This window comes from Megascapheus bottae, chromosome 6 (genome assembly GCF_031878675.1).
Source record: "Megascapheus bottae isolate mThoBot1 chromosome 6, mThoBot2.hap1, whole genome shotgun sequence".
NCBI classification, from domain to species: Eukaryota; Metazoa; Chordata; class Mammalia; order Rodentia; family Geomyidae; genus Megascapheus; species Megascapheus bottae.
Window position 1 is genome coordinate 19,173,051 of NC_143514.1, and position 20,645 is coordinate 19,193,695.

The 20,645-nt window shown below is 45.7% G+C and overlaps 2 protein-coding genes across 2 annotated transcripts; both read left to right on the forward strand.

The window, feature by feature from the left end:
* The first annotated feature begins 284 nt into the window (after positions 1-284).
* Positions 285-5,513, forward strand: LOC150061465 (glutathione S-transferase Mu 1-like). The gene is made up of 8 exons (XM_090334370.1): positions 285-385; positions 693-768; positions 1,070-1,134; positions 1,393-1,474; positions 1,579-1,679; positions 2,777-2,872; positions 2,954-3,064; positions 5,383-5,513. The coding sequence occupies exons 1-8, from the start codon at positions 350-352 to the stop codon at positions 5,470-5,472; spliced, it is 657 nt and encodes a 218-aa protein (XP_090190496.1). The 5' UTR covers positions 285-349; the 3' UTR covers positions 5,473-5,513.
* A 7,188-nt stretch (positions 5,514-12,701) lies between these two features.
* On the forward strand, positions 12,702-20,009 carry LOC150061466 (glutathione S-transferase Mu 2). The gene is made up of 8 exons (XM_090334372.1): positions 12,702-12,826; positions 13,110-13,185; positions 13,578-13,642; positions 13,899-13,980; positions 14,068-14,168; positions 16,410-16,505; positions 16,591-16,701; positions 19,547-20,009. Exons 1-8 carry the CDS (start codon positions 12,791-12,793, stop codon positions 19,634-19,636), a joined length of 657 nt encoding a protein of 218 aa, XP_090190498.1. The 5' UTR covers positions 12,702-12,790; the 3' UTR covers positions 19,637-20,009.
* Positions 20,010-20,645: the final 636 nt, after the last annotated feature.

A 20,645-nucleotide genomic window follows, 5' to 3' on the forward strand; every position in this document is an offset into this window, starting at 1 on the left:
CTGATAGTTCCCTGGGGACCTGGAGAGTGTGGGGTGCATGGGTATGGTTGGGGAAGATGATCCCTGCCTTTTTGACTTCTGGGTGCTCAGACTTGGCTCCCTAAACCCTGGAGGGTTAAGACAGCAGTAATTCTTCCTCTTTCCTGCCTCTGAGTCACAGGCTCCCTCTCCTGGTTTTCCTGGCCAAGAGGCTCAGAAGAAGAGGGTGGTGCTTGGGAGGAGGGGCCAAGAAGCTGGGGGTGGGGCTGTCACCAGGCCCAGGCCCTGGCTGGTGGTGCTCAGAGGCAGTCAGAGCCTGGTCCTGCTGAGAGAGAGCACTAGGCTCAGTCGCAGTGCTTGTGGAAGCACCATGGCCATGACGCTGGGTTACTGGGACATCCGCGGGGTGAGCAAGGGAGACGTGATGCAAGAGTGTAGTGGGATGGGAGTGAGGAGGAGAGAATGCAGCCAGGAGAGGATTCTAGAACATGGATCTTCTGGAATCTTGGCTGGATTTCTCTGCTTGTACCTCTCTGCACTCTGGTGCTCACATTGAGGGGTGTGTGTGTGTGTGTGTGTGTGTGTGTGTGTGTGTGTGTGTGATACAGCATGAGCATTGTGTGTATAAGGTATTGTTAGGTGTAGGCTAAATCACCTGGAGGTGAAATTGTACAGCCTCCTTTTCTGATCTCTGTTATTTGCCATTTTCCCAGCTTGCTCACGCCATCCGCCTGCTCCTGGAATACACGGACTCAAGCTACGAGGAGAAGCTATACACTATGGGGGATGGTAAAGACAGCTCTTTTTCAAACCCTTGCCCAACCTCTGCCCAATAATACCCAGATACCCATACCATGACCTCCTGTTGCTCAGTTCTGCAGGCTTCTTCCACCTGCATTTGGGACCTGCCCCTTTCAAATCCCAGAACTGAGTAGTTTTGTATTCCATTGCATGAAGCTGGGCGTGGAGCGCTCAGACCCCTTTGTACTTGGATTGGGTTGTACAGGACCAGACTGACTGCCCAGGGGGTCCTGGGTAAGGAAGGCTGGACTGAGGGAGGTTTGTTTTTACTTGACCTTGTCCATCACAGCTCCTGACTATGACAGAAGCCAGTGGCTGAGTGAGAAATTCAAGCTGGGCCTGGACTTCCCCAATGTAGGTGCAGTCTGGGAAACTCCAGGTGTTCTTTACTCATCTCCATGTTCTGCTAAACGCTTTTAGGCTCATATATTCTCCTGGGCTCTCATGTCTCTGTGATGCTCTGTGCTCCAGCTCTTGCATTCATTCTGCAGTGTGTTTATGTGGGGTCACCAGGGCCAGGCACACTGAGTGCCAGGTTGTATGTCTGTCCTAACCAGGGAAGAGCTGCTGGGGCCTTGGGCCTCTTGTGACCTTCCCTGCTTGTCCACCCAGCTGCCCTACTTGATTGATGGAGCTCACAGGATCACCCAGAGCAACGCCATCCTGCGCTACATTGCCCGCAAGCACAACCTGTGTGAGTGGGGCTGGCTGCTGGTGTGTGGGGGGGGCAGGCAGTGGCCATTCCCTGAGCTTGGCTAGAGGGGATGGTGAGGATGCCTCTGTGTTGTGTGGCTGCAGGTGGGGAGACAGAGGAGGAGAAGATTCGTGTGGACATTTTGGAGAACCAGGTTTGGGACATCCGTGTACAGTTTGGCATGCTCTGCTACAATCCTGACTTTGTGAGTTTCTGGTAGGGCTGGGGCAATAAAGATGTAGAAAGAGTAAAGTCTAAAATCCGTATTTATATATGCACCACCCTTTGGACATTTGCCCTCTTTTTTTCCCCCCCAGTCTCTAAGTTCCTTTTTGCTCAAGGCTAGAGCCCTACCACTTGAGCCACAGTGACACTTCCAGCTTTTTCAGTGATTAATTGGATATCAGAGTCTCATGCAAGGACTTTTCTGCTGGCTTTGAACCTTAATGCTCATATCTTAGCTTCCTGAGTAGTTAGGATTATAGTCATGAGTCACCATTGCCCAGCTTGACCTCACTTTTGGTATTGAATTTCCATGTTTTCCTATCCTAACAACAAATTGATCCCTGTTCTCAGATTTAGGTAATGAACACTGTGAATCCATTTTTAACCAGTAAGTGTATGTTGGTAGGACATTGTTTCTATGAGGTCAATTCATGTGCTCAAATTCTCTCCAACTTTGACCTTTGTCATGGGCCTTGACTCCTGAGTTCTCACTATCTGTCTGTTTTTGGAATGTAGAGATGCAAATCATGAGAAATAAGTAAAAGAGGGGAGAACATTATGTACTTGGTCTTCTGTCATCTGTGCTCTGGACCCCAGTATCAGAGCGTTTGATTAACTGGCAGCTTGTGGTCACTTTCAGCATCTCTTTTCCTTTCCTTCCTTTCTTTCAACATCCAACATTCCTCTACATCATCCAACTCATCCAACCAATCAAATATGCATTCCATTCTTTGACCATGCGCTAGGTAGAAATCTGTCTTCTCTTGTAGCTGTGTTCCTACTTTCATAACTTTTTTAGCCTCCATGACACTTTGGACACCAGAATCTGCCACACAAATGTCTGGGATGCCACTGCAAATTCAGGGACAGAATTGTATTCTTGCATTACTTCCTAACAACTCTGGCAGTGGAGCTCTGGTTCACAACAGCTCACTAAAGGCAGATGAAACCTGGGCACTGATGGAGGCACAGTCCTAGAGCAAGTGGCTGAGGTCTTCTTAGCCCCTCTGAGACTGGCCTGTCAGCCCAGTGGTGGGGGTTGCACCAAAAGATGCTGACAGCTGTTTTCTGCCTCAGGAAAAGCTGAGGCCTGAGTTCTTGGAGGGCCTTCCTGACAAGATGAAGCTCCTCTCACAGTTCCTGGGCAAGCGGCCGTGGTTTGCAGGCAACAAGGTAAGGAAGGGGGTCACAGGGAGGAGCGCTTGTCTACTTTCACACACTTTGAGATTTCACCCACTCATTCTGTTCCTGCAGATCACCTATGTGGATTTCCTGGCTTATGATGTCCTTGATATGCACCGAGTGTTTGAACCCAAGTGTCTGGATGCGTTCCCCAATCTGAAGGACTTCCTTTCCCGCTTTGAGGTGATGGCTCCATCCTCCTTTCTCATGAATGAACTTTTTCCCTTCCTCCTTTCCCCACTGCTTCCCTAGTCTTGGAGCTGAGTGAAAAATAACGAAGATTGGGGCCACGAGTTTGGCCTAGTGATAGAGTGCTTGCCTAGCATGCACCAAGACCTGATTTGATTCCTGAGTACTACATACACAGAAAAAGCTGGAAGTGGCACTGTGGCTTAAGTGGTGGAGCTCTAGCCTTGAGAAAGTCCAAGGGCAGTGGTCAGGCCCTAAGTTCAAGCGCCAGGACTGGAAAATCAATAAATAATGAGGGTTTACTGAGTGCTGGCTTTCTGTCAGCCCCTGTGCTTGGCAGCTTGCATCTATTGAGCCAAGTTTATCATTACAGCATCCCTGCAGGGTTGCAGAGCAATCTGTCTCATTGGACAGATTAATAACCTGAGGCTGTAGAGGGTGAGTTTACTCATTCTCAGGGCCAGGGGAGGCTGTGCTGGGCTCCCTGTGGGCTTCTTGCTTAGTTTATAGGCTACAGTCAGTGGCTGCCCATGTTTTATAGCAAAAGAAAAAGCCTCAGCTCTTGTGCATCCTGGGTTTCCTGCCCAGGACCCTGTGGAGGAGGAAGGAGGAGTCAGCAGACTATGAGCAGGTGGTAATGGGAGAGTGAGATGGGGTGGGATTGATGGAAAATACAAAGACACAGACAATATTCACACCTGCTCTGCAGGAGGCTTTTCTGGGTTAGATTCCACATGGCTATGGTTGTTGTTGGATTGACAAGCATTCTGGCAGCCATCTTAAAGGAAATTTATTTTGAATTGGTTAAGTCGCTTAATATCTTATTTCTCCCCCTTCTCTGTCCCATCTTATGCTTTATGTCTGTGAAATGGGCTCATACCTTTTTCTCCTCTCTTCTGGATATTTAAGCATTTTTTGTCAGTCCTGGGGCTTGAACTCAGGGCCTGAGCACTGTCTTTAGGCTTTCTCAAGGCCTAGTGCTCTACCACTTGAGCAACAGCATCACTTCTAGCTTTTTCTGTGTATGTGGTGCGAGACAAGCACTCTACCACTATGCCAACCTCCTGGACTCTACTTAAGAAACGCGAAGATGTCCCCTATCCTGAGCCTGGGGATAGCAGAAAGGGGCAGAAATAGTCTATACTGGGCACATGGTTCTATGTGGATGTAGAAGAAATCGAGTTGGCCTCATCTCATAGCTCATCATTCTCCACTCTAAGTCTACTTGTTTGTCACCAGCAAAACCTACTTGACTCTGGATTTGGATGTTGCAGGCATCAGTGCAACTATTTTAGCCTGGAATTTGTTTATTTGTTTTCTCTATAAAGCAATGTGGTGCATGTGTGTGCGCACGTGTGTGTGTGTGTGTGTGTGTGTGTGTGTGTGTGTGTGCGCCCATGAGTACCTGTGCGTGCATGTCCATGAATGCCGACACTGGGGCTTGAACTTAGGGCCTTGAGTCGTTGCTTGGCTTGTCCCTTCAAGGCTGGTACTGTACTACTTGACGCATACCTTCACTTCTGTGGGTTTTTTTTCTGGTTAATTGAAGAGCTTCTGAGATTTATTTATCTTCTTTGTCCTGTGATTCTCAGCTCTCACCTTCCTGAATACCTAAGATTACAGGAATAAGCCACCAGCACTTGGCTGGAACCATGTGCTTTCTTAACTAGCTCCCATCAGTTCTGCTTTGGTCCTGGGGTGACACTGTAGGAATGCTGGAGCACATGACAGTGGAGCCTGAACCTCAGTGGACCTAGCCTGTTGGCATCCCTGGATCATCTAGGAATCCGTTAGAAATGATCCTTGTAAGGTAGACCATTGTGTGTCTTATTGTTATTCACCTTGTTCTCTCTGGACAAGAGATGAGGTGGATTAAGCACAGGGAGATTATACTGGGGTGTTAGGTGAGGAAGTTTCAGCTTTCTGACTCAGATTGGTAGTTGTGGCAGCTAGTACTTTCTTTGTGGCTCTGATTCTTCCCCTAAACTCAGAAGTCCCTGAGTCACGGTGAGATCTGGGTTTACTCAGGATCTGTCGGGGCAAGTTCTCTGTCCTGTTTTGCTAGCGCCTTCTTCCTTTTCATTACGCATAAGACCAGCGCTTCAAGGAGGAAAGGGAATGTACGCATGCAGACAGGGCCTCATGTAGGAGGGAAGAAAGGAATGTACCCAGAGGACATAAAGGAGACCAGTTTGGGATGTGTGTAGCCCTGGCCCACTTTCTAGCCATTGGAGAAGGAGGGTGTTACATAACCCTGTCTCTCTTTGGCTCCCTTATTACCTAAGCTCCTGTGTTTTCTTTCCTACCTGCAGGGACTGAAGAAGATCTCTACATACATGAAAACTGATCGCTTCCTCCCCAAACCCATGTTTTTAAAACTAGCCACGTGGGGTCACAAGTAGGACTGTGCAAGACTCAGAAGGAAGATCTGTCTACACCCGCGGGCCTCTCAGCTGGCTCCCCACACGGCTGCCTCAGCCTTCTCAGTCCTTTTGCCCTCTTGCTTCTCCCTTCTCTGCAAAGGCTATAATCTCCTTTTTTCTACTCATGCCCTCCTGTAATTGAGCCTCTGTAAGCTTCAGATCTCCATTTCTTTAGTAAAGTTATCCCACTACCTAATTCCTTGTCTTGGCCCCGAATCCAACCTCACAGCCTCTGTCCTGCTTGACTGACCCCAGTTCTCAGCATTGCCTGAAAGACCAGTTTTACCTGGTGTATAGGCCCCAGTCTCCCGTGTGGGGATTGTCCAGTTCTATGTAAACACCTCTCCACCCCACCCCACACCACACCCAGTAAAGCCTGAGCTATACTAGTTCTGTCTTGTTGCTTCTGTTTTTTTTCTGGGCTGTTGGTGTTGACAAAGTGGGGGTTCTTTGTTCTGATATCCACAGCTGGGCTGAATGATGGAGAAGAGAGGGGACTCTTAGTGGCTAAGCAGGGTTAGATGGTATCCGGGTCATGGCAGCGCCCTACTCATATTCCCATGTGCATACCCTGGGATTTCTGCCGAAGGTGATCCTTCTGTGCAGGGCTCCATCCAGAGTAAAAACTGCAGTTCCCTGTCAGCCATGACTAGAGGGGTGCCAGTGATGGTGGGGAGAGCCTAAGTAGTTCATGGATCACCACCTTCTGTCCCCTCCTCTTGGAAGCCCTCTCTGATCTGGTGTTCGGCTCTGTAGTCTCAATACATAAACTTTCCCTGCTGAATTGTATTCAGTACTATGTCCATTTTCAACTAACTCAATAAAAAATTTATTTAGAAGGATTGGGACATCTTATTTCTGATATATTTGATAGTGCCTGGCATATAACTAATGTTTAGGAAACTCAGAAATTGAAAAGAATTTGTTAAAATTGAACTTAAGGCTGGGTGCTGTTGGCTCACACCTGTAATCCTAACTATTCAAGAGGCTGAGATCTGAGGATTGAAATTCAAAACCAGCCCAGGCAAGAGAGTCTGTGAGACTCTCATCTTCAATAAACTACTCAGAAAATGTTAGAAGTGGCACTGTGGCTCAAGTAGCCTTGAGTAGAAGAAGCTCAGGGACAGTGCCCAGGCCTCGAGTTCAAGCCCCAGGATCTACAAAAACAAACAAACAAAATAGAACTTACGGACAAATGAAATTATCAAAAGAAACAATGGAATTAATGTGAAAGTGTGATGAAAGTTATGTGGATGCATAAAAATATTAGGCTAGACTAAAATACATAGCAGCCTAGAAGTCAGCAAATAATATTCCATGGCATGCCAATATTTCATATTACTGGTCATAGTTCCTCCCTGTATCATTGTGTAGAAGCAATGATAACTCATACATACTTCATGGATGCACCTTTGCCTCATGAAGTGTTATTTACAAATATTGGTGTCTATAGCAAACAGGTTACAAATAGATTCAAACATTGACTAAAAAACTCAGATAGACATTTCTCTGCCTATGCAAATGCCAAAAGCACAGGGAAGATTTCTCAAGACCACTAATCATTGCCAAAATTTAAATCAAACTTCTAGTGAGGATCACACATTATGGAATAATTACTATCAAACAGCGGTGATAGATTAGGTAATTGTGTGGAGTAACTGGAACTCTTTTGCCCTGTTGGTGAGAATAGAAAATGATATAGCTACTGTAGAAATCAGGCAGGTTATCAAAAAAATGAAAAACAGTACACCATTTCCATTTTTGTACTAAACTCCATGAAAATTCTCAAATATAAATTTCTATATTCAGGTTCATAGTATAACAACTCACGAGAGCATGAATATAAGCCATGAAGCCATGTGTAAAAGATTATGGTGTGTAAATGCAAGAGAGTCATAGAGAAAATAAGTGATGTGGCTTCAGGGACAGAAGGCAGCAGGGTTAGTAGTTATTTACTGTGTAGACCTTCCATTTTTCAAGATGAAAAGTATTACCAAACTGGATGGTGATGGTGATACCAACATTATGAATTCACATAATATGACTCAACTGTTAAAATGGGTAAGATGGTAAATTTCACATTACGGTATTTTCCATAAAAATAAATGGTAGCAAAACAAACAAAAAAACCCAATAGGTGCCATGCTTTCCCATCCCTAATTTTCAGGCTCAAATTTTAAAAAAGCAAACTGTATTAAAAACAAAGATGTATTAGACTTAAAATTCAGAATTATGGGGCCGGGAGTTTGGCCTAGTGGTAGAGTGCTTGCCTAGTATGCACAAAGACTAGGGTTTGATTCCTTGGTACCACATACAAAGAAAAGCCAGAAGTGGTGTTGTGGCTCAAGTGGTAGAGCATTAGCCTTGAGGAAAGCCCAAGGGCAGTGCTCAGGCCCTGCGTTCAGTCCCCAGGACTGGAAAAAAGAATCAACCTCAAAAGAGAAAAGAAAAGGGCTGGGATTCTGGCCTAGTGGTAAAGTGCTTACCTAGAATGCACAAAGACCCGGGTTCGATTCCTTGGTACCACATATATAGAAAAGAGCTGGAACTGGTGCTGAGGACTCAAGTGGTAGAGCTCTAGCCTTGAGAAAGTCCAAGGACAGTGCTCAAGCCCTGAGTTCAAGCCCAGGACTGGCAAAAAAAAAAAAAAAAGAGAGAGAGAAAAGAAAATTTGAACTGGGTGCTGGTGGATCAAGCCAATGCTCCTAGCTATTCTGGAGGCTGAGATCTGAGGATCTCTGTTCAAAGCCAACCTGGTCAGTAAAGTCCATGATTCCTATGTAATCATTTCCAGAGAACTTGACCTCTCTTCCCAGCCAGAAAAGAAGAGATGCACTGAACAGAGAAAGAGGGCTGGGTTTGGCCAAATCAATCATCTGTTGTATCTATTGTGGTGGTCTATATTTGAAAGGCTTCTACTATTCCTACCTGGACTTTAAAGTATATGTTTCTTGTTGTTTTTTTGTTGGTTATGGGGCTTGAACTCAGGACCTGGGCACTGTCCCTGAGCTTTGATGTGCTCAAGGCTAGTGATCTACCACTTGAGCCATGGCACCACTTCCAGTTTTTGAGTGGTTAATTGAAAGTAAGAGTCTCACAGGAACTTTTTTTTTCTGCCCAGGCTGGCTTCAAACCACAACCCTCAGATCTCAGCTTCCTGAATAGCTAGGATTACAGGCATGAGCCTCTGGTGCCCAGCGAAAGTATATATTTTTATCTCCTAATTCTTATCACAATGTTCATCTCTTGATGGATCTATCTTTACTGGTCTTATTTCTCATTTGTACTCATTAGAGCTACTTATCCTCTAGAATTCTACGTATGCTGCCACCAATCCCCAACTAACACCAAACTGTTAACTGTACATTATTTTTGTGTGTGTGCGCCAGTGCTGGGGCTTGAACTCTGTCAGAGTGCTCTTTCCTACCACTTGAGCCACAGCTCCACTTCTAGCTTTGTACTGGCTAATAGAAGATAAGAGTCTCATAGAAGCCAGGTGCTGGTAGCTCATGCCTGTAATCCTCCCTATTCAAGAAGCTGAGATCTGAGGATAATGGTTCGAAGCCAGACCGTCCAGTAAAGTCTATAAAACACTTATCTCCAATGAACACCAAAAACCAAAGTGAGGACCAAGTAGAATCCTAACCTTGAGAGAAAAAGTTAAGGGACAGTACCCAGATCCTAAGTTCAAGCCCTAGTATGAACACACACACACACACACACACACACACACACACACACACACACACACACACTGTAACCCCTCTGTACATCACTTTTTAAAATTATTTTTTATTTTGTTGGTTGTGGAGCTTGAATTTTGGGCCTGGGAGCTATCTATGAGCTCTTTAGCTCAAGGCTACCACCATACCCCTTCAGCCACAGTGCCTCTTCTGGTTTTCTAGTGGTTAATTGGATATAAGTAGCGAGGATTACAGGTGTGAGCCACTGTGCCTGGCTAAACTCTGCTTTTTCTCTTTTTTAGTACTGGGGATCAGACCCAGGATTTTGTATTTGCTAGGCAAGTGCTTTGCCACTGAGCTACATCCCAGCCCTGTACATCACCTTTATAATAACCATAAATTAAAAGAAAGCCAGGCCCGGTGGCTCACATCTGTAATCCTGGCCACTCAGGAGGCTGACATCTGAGAATTGCAGTTCAAAGCCAGCCCAGGCATTAAAGTCCTGTGGCTCAAGGAGTAGGGTGTGGTAGCCTTGAGCTGAAGAGCTCAGCGACAGTGTCCAGGCTCAGAGTTCAAGCCCCAGGACTGACAAACAAACTAATAAACATATAAAATAAAAGAATTCTCCACCTCTATTACAATTACACACATCAAACTCTACTACAGAGCCATAATAATAAAAACAGCATGGTATTGGCACAAAAACGGACCGGAAGATCAATGGAACAGAATAGAAGATCCAGAAATAAAACCACATACCTATAGTCAACTTATATTTGACAAAGGGGCCAGAGATATACAGTGGAACAAACATGGGCTATTCAATTATTAGTCCTGGGAAAACTGGGCAGCCACATGCAGAAAACTAAAAATTGATCTTAGCCTATCGCCATGCACAAGCATTAACTCAAAATGGATCAAAGACCTCAATGTCAGACTGGAAACTTTGAAACTGGTACACAATAGTGTAGGAGAGACACTGGAACTCGTAGGCACAGGCAAAAACTTCCTGAACAGAGTCTCAGGGTCACAACAGATTGGAGAGAGACTCAACAAATGGGACTACCTAAAAATGAAAAGTTTCTGCACAGATAAAAGCATAGCTACCAAAGTAGAAAGACAGTCAACCAACTAGGAAAAAGTATTTACCAATAATACATCAGACAAATGCTTAATATCCGATATCTACAGGAAACTTAAGAAACTAATCCCCACCAAATCCAACAAACTAAATAGGCAAGGGAACTAAAGAGAGACATCCAAAGAAGAGGCTAAAATGGCAAAACAAAACAAAACAAAACATGAAGTCCCAGATAAAGCACTGTCATGAAAGTTTTGAGTTCTGATCTTTCCCTGGTGTTGTCCCCTTCACTCAGCATGAAAGTAGTTAATAGCCAGAAAACCTCTGCTCTTCTCCTTCCTTCCTTTCATCTCCAAACACTCTTCAAACTCCATGAAAACTACCAAATACATATTTCATGCTTCTGCTTCTTCATTAGGCAAAATTTTCTCTTTTTGTGCTGGTTCTGAGGTTTGAACTCTGGGACTGAGTGCTGTCCTCAAGCTTTGTGTTCAAAGCTAGCAATCTACCACTTGAGTCAGGGCTCCATTTGTAGCTTTTTTTTTTTTTTTGGTTGTTATTTGGAGATAAGAGTCTCATAGACTTTCTTGCCTGAGCTGGCTTCAAACTGCACTTCTCAGATCTCTTGAGTAGCTAGGATTATAGATGTGAGCCACCAGGGGCTGGCTAGGCAAAACTTTTGATTTTTCTTTCTGATTATCTTCAGTTCCTTGATCTTTAATCTTGCCCAGTGCTGGAGTCCACATCTGCTAAGCATTCCCATTTGTTTTCCTTCTTTCTTCCCCTTTTCCCTCCAGAACTGTCAGTACTGGGGCTCAAGCTCTGGGCCTTGCATTCTGGCTCACTTTATTGTGCCAGTCTGCTAAAATTAGGGGGAGATTTCACAGTGAGAAAGGTGCTATATGCCCACTAGATATGACAAAAATTTCACTAAAAAAATCCATGTCTTAAGGTCTTTTCCTGCATCATTATTGACGAGGAGGGAACTCAAGGTCCAGAGTAGTTATCTACTTCTTGCTCACACAGCCCTTGAGTCAGTCTGGCTCTGGATCTATCATTCTGTGTATTCAGTGTGTTCCCTTTTACCTTCTCACATGAGGGCCTTACATGCCCTGACTTTCTTTTCCCTCTCTCTCTTCCTCCCTCCTTCCCTCCCTCCCTCCCTCCCTCCCTCCCTCCCTCCCTTCCTTCCTTTTTAAATTTTATTTTATTGTCAGAGTGATGTATAGAGGGGTTGCAGTTACATTTGTAAGGTAGTGAGTACATTACTTCTTGAACATTGTTATCCCTTCCCATGTTTTTCTCCTACTTTCCCTCCCCAAACTCCCTCCCAATCTTTCTTTCTTTTTTAAAAGTCCAAGATTGTGACTGGCATGGAGTACCTGGTACTTTTGTTCATTGGCTGGTACTCTACTTATTGAGCCATAGCTCCAATCCCCTTTTCTTTTTTTAAAATTTATTTTTTTATTTTAATGTATTGTGGGGTTAGTTACATTCATCAGATAGTAGGTGCATTATTTCTCACACATTGATACCCCTTTTCATGTTTTTGTCCCCATTTCCCTCCTCCCATCCCCTCCCAATCATCTTGTTTTGCCTCCTTCCTTTTCCTATTTCAAATAATCAAATAAACATATATACAATATGCCAGGTAACAAAGTCAGATACTGTAACAGTATGAGATTGACCAAAGGGCAACAAAAGAGAAGAGAAATATCAGAACATTAAAAACAACAATCACACAAGATAAAGCTCTTGTTTCCATATCCTGGAGATCCTTTCATTTAGCCTCATCCTATGTGACCTTATGTGTCTAGATTTTGCACAAAACCTAGAGACAATCACTTTGTCTTTGTTTTAATTAAAGGTCTGTATTTATTGCAATCCTCATGTGTGCGTGTGTGTGTGTGTGTGTGTGTGTGTGTATCTGGATGGGGAGGGAGGTGGAGAGTCCCAGTGACAAACTCTTGAGTTACCGGCCTTAGCACACCATAATAGACCTGCAGACTGGCCTGATTGCTATGAATTTAGGATGCAGAAAAGGAGCACTGACCTCTCAGGTTGGGGACCCTGGCCCCCTTCCTCCCCCCGCAGCCTCTTTTGCATTTTTTAAAAAATGGTTTGACCCTGGCATCTTGAGTCTCCAGAATTCACAATAACTCCAGAACCCAGCCAAGGGCGAAGACAGAAAGTAAGAGAAGAGAAGGAAGGGAGGACAGCGTTGCTGGGTCACTATCTGGAGCATCTCCCAGGACTCAGCAGGTCAGGCGGGGTGGGCCGCGGCTGGAGGACCGCGGGCAGAGCTGGGCCTTTTGACTGGGATTGGATTTCCCCCATTCCTGAGGGTGGGCGCTCCGCCCCCTAACCCTTCCTGCCTCGGGGATTGGTGGCCGTGAGGGGCGGGGAGGGGAGGGGTAAAAGCAGCCCGCAGCCCGCAGCCCGGGCTCAGCCACCCCTGCCTGCACCTGGCACTCTCTGATCTGGGAGAACTGTGGGCAGGCTTCTGTTGGCATCACTTCACAGCACCAGCACCATGTCCATGACGCTGGGTTATTGGGACATCCGTGGGGTGAGCCAGGGGTCCCCTTGCCTCATAGGACCGGAACAAAGGGTGGAAATTGCTGATAAACAGGGGTCTGTTTCTAGGAAATGCATCCTCTGCAAGAATTGTTGGAACCCTCTCTGTGTCCCAGGCAGAAGGCTGTGGGAGCGGGGTTGGGAGGCTTGTTAGGGGTGGAGAAGTGCTTGTGTGTACCTGGAAATACTGACCTCAGGAGGGAGAGGCTCACCTGGGGGCGCTAAAGCCACACAAGGACCTCCCCTGCTGACTTGTCATCTGCCATCTCTCCCAGCTGGCTCATGGCATCCGCCTGCTCCTGGAGTACACAGACTCAAGCTATGAGGAGAAGAGATACACTATGGGAGGTGGTAAGCACACTTCCTGCTCAGACTCCTGACCAATTCTTGCCCATTGGGGTGACCAGCCACCATACTGTGGCCTCCTTTTGCTCATCTCTGCAGGCTTCCCCCACCTGCACCCAGGGACAGCCCCCATAGCATGCAGTTTGATATTCCATTGCATGGAGCTGGGAGTAGAGGGCTGGGGCCTTCTCTGCCTGTAGTTGGGTGGGATTGCTTAGCAATGGCCTAACCTTGTGTGAACCTGGTTCTCCCATCCCTCAGCCTCACAATGTTCTACACCCCTGTAGCCTTGGAATGTGGACAGAGCTGGTCAGATTCAGATCCATTGCCTCAGGGGCGCTGGGGACAGAGGGCTGGACTGAGGGGGGTTTGTTTTCACTTGGCCTTGTTCACTACAGCTCCTGACTATGATGGAAGCCAGTGGCTGAGTGAGAAATTCAAGCTGGGCCTGGACTTCCCCAATGTAAGTGCAGGGGAAGGGGTGGTCTGGGGAAACTCCAGGTGTTTCTTTCTCTTCTCCATGTTCTGCTCAGAGGTTTCAGGTTCGTTTATTCTCCTGGGTTCTCATTCCAGACTACGCAGTGTCTCTGTGGTGCTCTGTGCTTGAGCTCTTGCATTCATTCTTTAGGGCATTTCTGTGGGGTGCACTATGGCCAGGCATACTGTCTAACTCAGAGAAGGGGCTGCTGGGACCTGATCTTTCCTACTTGTCCATCCAGCTGCCGTACTTGATTGATGGATCTCACAAAATTACCCAGAGCAATGCCATCCTGCGCTACGTTGCCCGCAAGCACAACCTGTGTGAGTGGGGCTGGCTGCTGGCTGGGTGTGTATGTGTGGGTACAATGGCTGGGGCAGGATGATGAGGGTGCCTCTGTGTGGCTGCAGGTGGGGAGACAGAGGAGGAGAAGATCCGGGTGGACATGTTGGAGAACCAGCTTATGGATACTCGCATGCAGCTGGCCAGAATTTGCTACAGCCCTGACTTTGTGAGTTCCCCGCTGGGCTAAGAGATACAGAGAGGAAGAGGGACCATTCCTTTGTATTTCCAACTCCTCTGTCCACTTAGTTATCTGAACACCTTTGTGTTATCATCCCACAAATGGTGTTTTCAATTACCAACAGAGCTGGGCATGATGGGAACACTCAGGAGGCTGAGACAGGAGAATGGAAGGTTTAGGCTAAAGCCTGTGCTATATATTAAGATTCTGTCCCAAAACCAAACAAAAAGACACCCTCACAAAATCCACCAACAGAGGGACCTCTGTTGTATTTTCTAATGGAAACTGCAAATCACCTGCCACTAAATATTAGGAGCCATTCCAGACCCCCTAGGTAGAAATTCAGTACGTGGGTAGTTAAGTTTGTGTTCTGAGTCCTCAGTTCTGACTCAATTGCTTCCTTTAAGCCATGTCTCCAGCTGGCTGAACACACCACTGCTACTCTCTCTCTCTCTCTCTCTCTCTCTCTCTCTCTCTCTCTCTCTCTCTCTCTCTCTCTCTCTCTCTCGCCAGTACCAGGGCTTAAAATCAGAGCCTTGAGTTTTTGTTTGGCTTTTTCAGTCAAGACTGGCTCTCTAGCATTTGAGCACACCCCCACTTCTGACTTTTTGTTGGCTAATTAGAGACAGATTTTTTTTTCAGATTTATCCACCAGATTAGCTTTGAGTCACAATCGTAAGATCTCAGCCTCCTGAGTAGCCAGTATAACAGGTACTGTCACTCAGCTTTCCTGTAGTCATTTCTTGATGGATTTTCCCAGTTAGCCTAAATGCCTTTTATCCTATTCCTCTTTTCTTTCATCATTTCAAATTCATCTTTTTTATTAAAGAATTTATTAACATTGATTTTTGCATCATATTTCAAATGATAAGTTTAACAAACAAGTGTTCAAGAAGGGAATCCATCTTTTTGAAAAAAAGATCATCAGTTCATGACCTTCTTCTGCCACCACCCTAGAAAGAACATAGGGTTTCCTTTGTGGAATGCATTTTTTGTTCTTAGTTTTTCTTTTATTCTGCCCAAGTTTGAGCCCAGAGCCTGCCAGGTACTCACTCACATGTTCTTGGAGTGATACAAAGGAAGGGGTTGAACATCATTGATGAGACTCACAACAGTGTACTTTGTGTCTGATTTTTAATCTCCTCTGACACATGATTTCTTCTAACTGTAGGAGTCTACAATCAATGCTGATGTATGAAAGCCTGGAGCCAGGCTCAATTTTAGGGAAGATGGCTGCTCACCATGGCCCAACCAGGGCCCCGCACAGCCTACTGGAGCCTCATGACTCTGTCTGGGAATTTGTGTGTGAGGGTGGTGACAACTGTTTTCTATTTACTTATTTGTTTATTTTATTTTATTTCAATTGTTGGGGTAACGTATAGAGGAGGTTACAGTTACATTTGTCAGATAGTGAGTGCATTACTTCTTGAACATTGATACCCCTTCTCTTGTTTTTCTCCCACTTTCCCTCCTCCACCCTCCCAATCATCTCATTTTTTCCCTTCCCTTCCCTATTTCAAATAAAGAAATAAACGTATGTACAATATACCAGGTAACAAAGTCAGATACAATAACAATATGAGATAAACCATAGGGGGAAAAAGAGAAAAGAAATAACTTTACATAGTACATTAAAAACACTAATCACAAAGATAAACGTCTTGTTTTCATATCCTAGATTTCATTTCACTTAGTCTCATCCTATATGGCCATATGTACATAGCTTTTGAGCTATTGTGATCCTCTGCTAGGACAATCCTCAATGTGTACTAGTTATTACAAATGAGGGAAACCATGGAGCCTATGTTCCTTTGGGTCTGGCTTAATTTACCTAGTATGATTCTTTCCCAGGTCTTTCCATTTCCTTACAAATGGGGTGATGTTATTCTTTCTGATGGCAGTATAGAATTCCATTGCGTATAAATACCACATCTTCTTTATCCAGTCATCTACTGAGGGGCATCTGGGTTGGTTCCATATCTTAGCTATGGTAAAGAGTGCTGCAATGAAGATTGTTTGTGCTAGTGGCTTTAGTATGTCCTTGTTTCTGGACATTTGGGTAAATGCCTAGGAGTGGGATTGCTGGGTCATAGGGGAGCTCTATACTTCACACTGCTTACCAGAGTGGTTGAACAAGTTTACACTCCCACCAACAGTGTTCCCTTCTGGTCACATCCCTGCGAGCATCTGTTATTAGATTTCTTGACTGACAGCTGTTTTCTATCTCAGGAGAAACTGAAGCTAGAATACTTGGAGCAACTCCCTGAAATGATGAAGCTCTTCTCCCAGTTCCTAGGGAAGCAGCCATGGTTCGCAGGGGACAAGGTAAAGAGGAGGGTAACAAGGAAGGGAAAGTTTCCTTCTTTCCATTTTATAAGATTTCAGCCTATTCATTTTTAGCTTTCTGCAGATCACCTTTGTGGATTTCATCGCTTATGATGTGATAGAGAGGAACCAAATATTTGAGCCCAAGTGCTTGGATGCATTTCCAAATCTGAAGGACTTCATTGCCCGCGTTGAGGTGACACCCCCCTCACCCCCATCCTCCTTCCTCATGGATGAACTTCTTCCTTTCTCCCCTCCCATGATGCCTCCCTAGTCCTGGAGCTGAGTGAAGAATAACAAGGGTTTACTGAGAGCTGGTCTTCTGCCAGCTCCTGTGCTTGGCAGCTTGTATCTGTTGAGCCAAGTTTATCACTACAGCATCCCTGCAAGGTGGGTGGAGCAATCTATTCCATTAGACAGGTTAGGAACCCGAGACTGTAGAGGGTGAGTTACTCATTCAAGGTCTCAGTGCCAGTGGAAGCTGTGCTGGGTAACCTGAAGGAAGCTTTGTTCAGCTCCCTGACTGGGATGATCAGGGAGGCACTGTGACCACAGGACCCTCCTCCTCCTCCTCCTCCTTCTCCTCCTCCTCTTCCTTCTTCTTTTAGTACCAGGCCTTGAACTCAGGACCTCTTGCTCTTCTTAGACTTTTTCACTCAAGGCTGGCACTTTACCACTTGAACCATAGCTCCACTTCCAGCTTTTTGGTGATTAATTGGAGATAAGAGTCTCACAGACTTTTCTTTCCAAGGTGGTTTTGAACCGTGATCCTCAGACTTAGCTGCTTGAGTAGCTAGTATTGCAGGTATGAGCCACCAGTGCCTAGATGGATTTTTTCTTTCAATTGCTTGATAGTGGCTACCTTGTTTTCTCCCTGTCAACTTTTTCCATTCCTCTTTACTATCTCATGTGTTTTGTCTGTGAAATGAACTAATACTCTTTTTCAGATTGATATTCTACTTATTCTGTGTATGAAACGCAATGTAGTTCTAGCCAGACAATGAAAAGATAGGCCTTCACCCATCTTGGGACTCAGTATAGCAGAAAGCAGAAATGGTACTTAGTGAGGTTCAGGCAGTTCCATACAGGTTCCAGGGAGCCCAGCTGGAGCTTTACTTCACAGCTACTCATGGTGCATTCAGTCTCTATGTTTGGCATCAACAAAACCAGATTTGGGAGTTGGAGGCATCAGGGGGACAGTGATTTCTTCCTGGAATCAATTCTCTCCCCCACGCATCATCAAGAAATGTACTTTCTCAGATAGGTCATCAGCTCTGGTTGTGGTCCTTGAGATGAAGCCTTAGGGATTGTACAAGAACTTTCTGGACTGTCCAGAGGGATGGGAGAGCTGAGAGTTAGAACTTGAGACTTGTGGGCCTGCATTGTGAGTTCAGGATCCTTTCTTACCCCACCCCCCAGTCCTGGAGCTTGAACTCTGGGCCCGGGTACTGACCCTTTGCTTAAGGATAGTGCTTTAACACTTGAGCTGCAGCACCACTTCTGGATTTTTCTGAGTAGTTTATTGGAGATAAGAGTCTTATGGACCTTCTTGCCCGGGCTTGCTTCAAATTGCAATCTTCAGATCTTAGCCTCCTGAGTAGCTAGGATTATAAGCCGAGGAACTGGCACCTGGCTAAGGATCTCTGAATATTTTAGGAATCATTCAAGTACTCTATATGCCTACTGTCATTCAGCCGGGTTCTCTTCAGTAGGGCTGGAGATGAGATGGGTTGGGGCATAGTGAGATCAGACTCAGACATCAGGTAAAAAGTTTGGATTTTCTGCTTTCTGGAAAAAGATTGGAGCAAGCCAGATATGTCAGTTTGGTCTTCCTCTATGTGTTCATTTTATGCAGGATTTGAGGTCTGCTCTACTGGCATGTTCTGGATCCCTCTGTCATTGTATAAAACCAGGAAAGCAGGAGTGTCCTTGTGAAAAAGGAACATTCCAGAGCAGAGGGAGTCATAGGGCCTCCTGTGGAGAGTAGGGTAGGGGAGCTCACAGAGAGCACAGAATAGCTGACCCAGGGCTGGGACTGACTTAGCCTTGTTTCTCTCACCAGCTGTGTGGATAAGAAATCCACCACTCTCCTCCCTTTCCCTCCCTTTCTCTTCCCCTCCCCTCCCCGTTCCTCTCTTCTCCTCACCTCAATCCCTTCCTCTCCCTTCCCATTTTTCTTCTCTCTTCTCCCTTTCTCTTATCCTTAAGTAGTTGTATAAAGAGATTTTAATTCGACATGTCACTTTATGAGTATGTCACCTTTAAAAAAATAATTTTCAGCCAGCATGGTGGCTCACGCCTGTAATCCTAGCTACTCAGGAGGCTGAGATCTGAGGATTGGGGTTCAAAGCCAGCCCGGGCACTAAAGACTGTTAGACTCTTATCTCCAATTAATCACTAGAAAATGGGAAGTGAGGCTGAGGCTCAAGGGGTAGGGCTGTAGCCTTGAACTGAAGAGCTCAGGGAGAGCTCCCAGATCCAGAGGTAGGGTGGTAGTCTTGAGCTGAAGCACTCAGGGACAGTGCCCAAACCCAGAATTCAAGCCCCATGATGGACAAAATAATAATAATAATAATTTTCACATCTTTTCCAAGCCTATTCATCTCCTTAAGTTACCTACATTCATTTTCACATCTACACAGAGAGTATTGACTTCAGTCACTCACCCTTACAGGAAATTTTTTAACCCTCCGGGCTTCAAATTCCTTCCTGATAAGAGATAATGCTAGAATGACTTTTTGCAATTGAGTAACTTATTTACCCTATCTTGTAATGTCTAGTGGTTTTAAAGCATCTGGTAGTGTCTAGTCTGCCTTGATACAGGAAACTGAAAGCTCCCTTCCCAGAGCTGGGGACAGGGCCAGAAAGTCCATAAGACTCCTATCTCAAAAAAAAAAAAAAAAAATAGTGAGAAAAATCCGGAGGACTAAGCAGGCTGGACTGGGCCCACCACTGGATCTCCATGAACAGGCTGCTCCTGGAGTGGGGCTGCTCAGGCGAATGGACAGCAGACTGAGCTCTGGCTCTCTCCTTATTCCCAGGGCCTGAGGAAGATCTCTGCTTACATGAAGACCAGCCGCTTCCTCCCAACGCCTGTGTTCACAAAGGTGGCCAAGTGGGGTGACAAGTAGGACCAGAAGATGGGGCAGGGAGCCATAATCGTCCTGCCCTAGAAGCAGCTGGACCCACTACAGCCCTGACTCCACCCTCTCGTTCTCTTTCCATGACCTTCCTGTCCTATGGCCTTACCAGTCATTTTCTTTCACCAAATCCTTGTCTCATTCAGGCCATTAAAAAAAAGAGCCTCAGCCCCTCATTTTCCTTCAGCATCCTGGCATCCTGCCCAGCAATGGCCTCTTTGAGGAGCCTAACTGGGACCCTTGAGCTTAGTCCTACTCTCTTGAGCTCTGCCAAGAAGATCCATGTTAGGCCAGTATATAGCTCTGTCCCCTATCTGAGGGCCCTGTCTGATTTCTAATAAAGTCGAAGTCACATTTGCTCTGAGTTTTGCTTCTCCACTTGTTTCTTACCACTACCTCTAAAAGTCTAAATGTACCAAATGGCTGGGTCACAGGGATACTGGTAGAGTGGAAAAGGACCCTCAGAGCAGGCCATCCCAGAGGTTGTCTGAAAGTGAAAGGTGCCTTTCTGGGCCTGGAATCACATTCACTCTGCAGAAGTACTCAAGATTCTCAAGATGAGGCCAGGCAGGTGTCACAGTGAGCCAAGCCAAGCTCCAGGGTTTTGGAGGTTTGTAGCAGAGTGCCAGGAACCTGTTGTCTTCCAATGGCTTAGTACGTGGTGGGTCTCTAGAAACCTGCATCTACTAGGTTTTCAGATGCCTTCAAGTCATCTTTAGCCCTTGACAAACAGTTACCATGAGAACTCTCTTGGTTTACTTTTTTTTTTTTTTTTTTTTGGTTGGTTGTGGGACCTGAACTCTAGGCCTGGGCGTTGTCCCTGAGCTCTTCAGCTCAAGTTTACTGCCCTACCCTTAAGTCACAGTGCCATGTCCAGTTTTCTAGTAGTTAATCGGAGATAAGAGTCTCATGGACTTTAGTGCCCTGGCTGGCTTTGAGCGGAGCTCCTCAGGTCTCAGCCTCCTGACTAGCTAAGATTATAGGCGTGAGACATTGCGCC

What these genes read in the sequence shown, in the direction of transcription:
- LOC150061466 (XM_090334372.1), top strand. Translation starts at nt 12,791, where the DNA reads ATGTCCATGACGCTGGGTTATTGGGACATCCGTGGG. An exon ending in TGCCCGCAAGCACAACCTGT is followed by an intron (nt 13,981 to 14,067) that starts GTGAGTGGGGCT and finishes GTGTGGCTGCAG; the next exon opens with GTGGGGAGACAGAGGAGGAG. An exon ending in TTTGCTACAGCCCTGACTTT is followed by an intron (nt 14,169 to 16,409) that starts GTGAGTTCCCCG and finishes TTTCTATCTCAG; the next exon opens with GAGAAACTGAAGCTAGAATA.
- LOC150061465 (XM_090334370.1), top strand. Translation starts at nt 350, where the DNA reads ATGGCCATGACGCTGGGTTACTGGGACATCCGCGGG. An exon ending in CGTGGTTTGCAGGCAACAAG is followed by an intron (nt 2,873 to 2,953) that starts GTAAGGAAGGGG and finishes CTGTTCCTGCAG; the next exon opens with ATCACCTATGTGGATTTCCT. An exon ending in ACTTCCTTTCCCGCTTTGAG is followed by an intron (nt 3,065 to 5,382) that starts GTGATGGCTCCA and finishes TCCTACCTGCAG; the next exon opens with GGACTGAAGAAGATCTCTAC.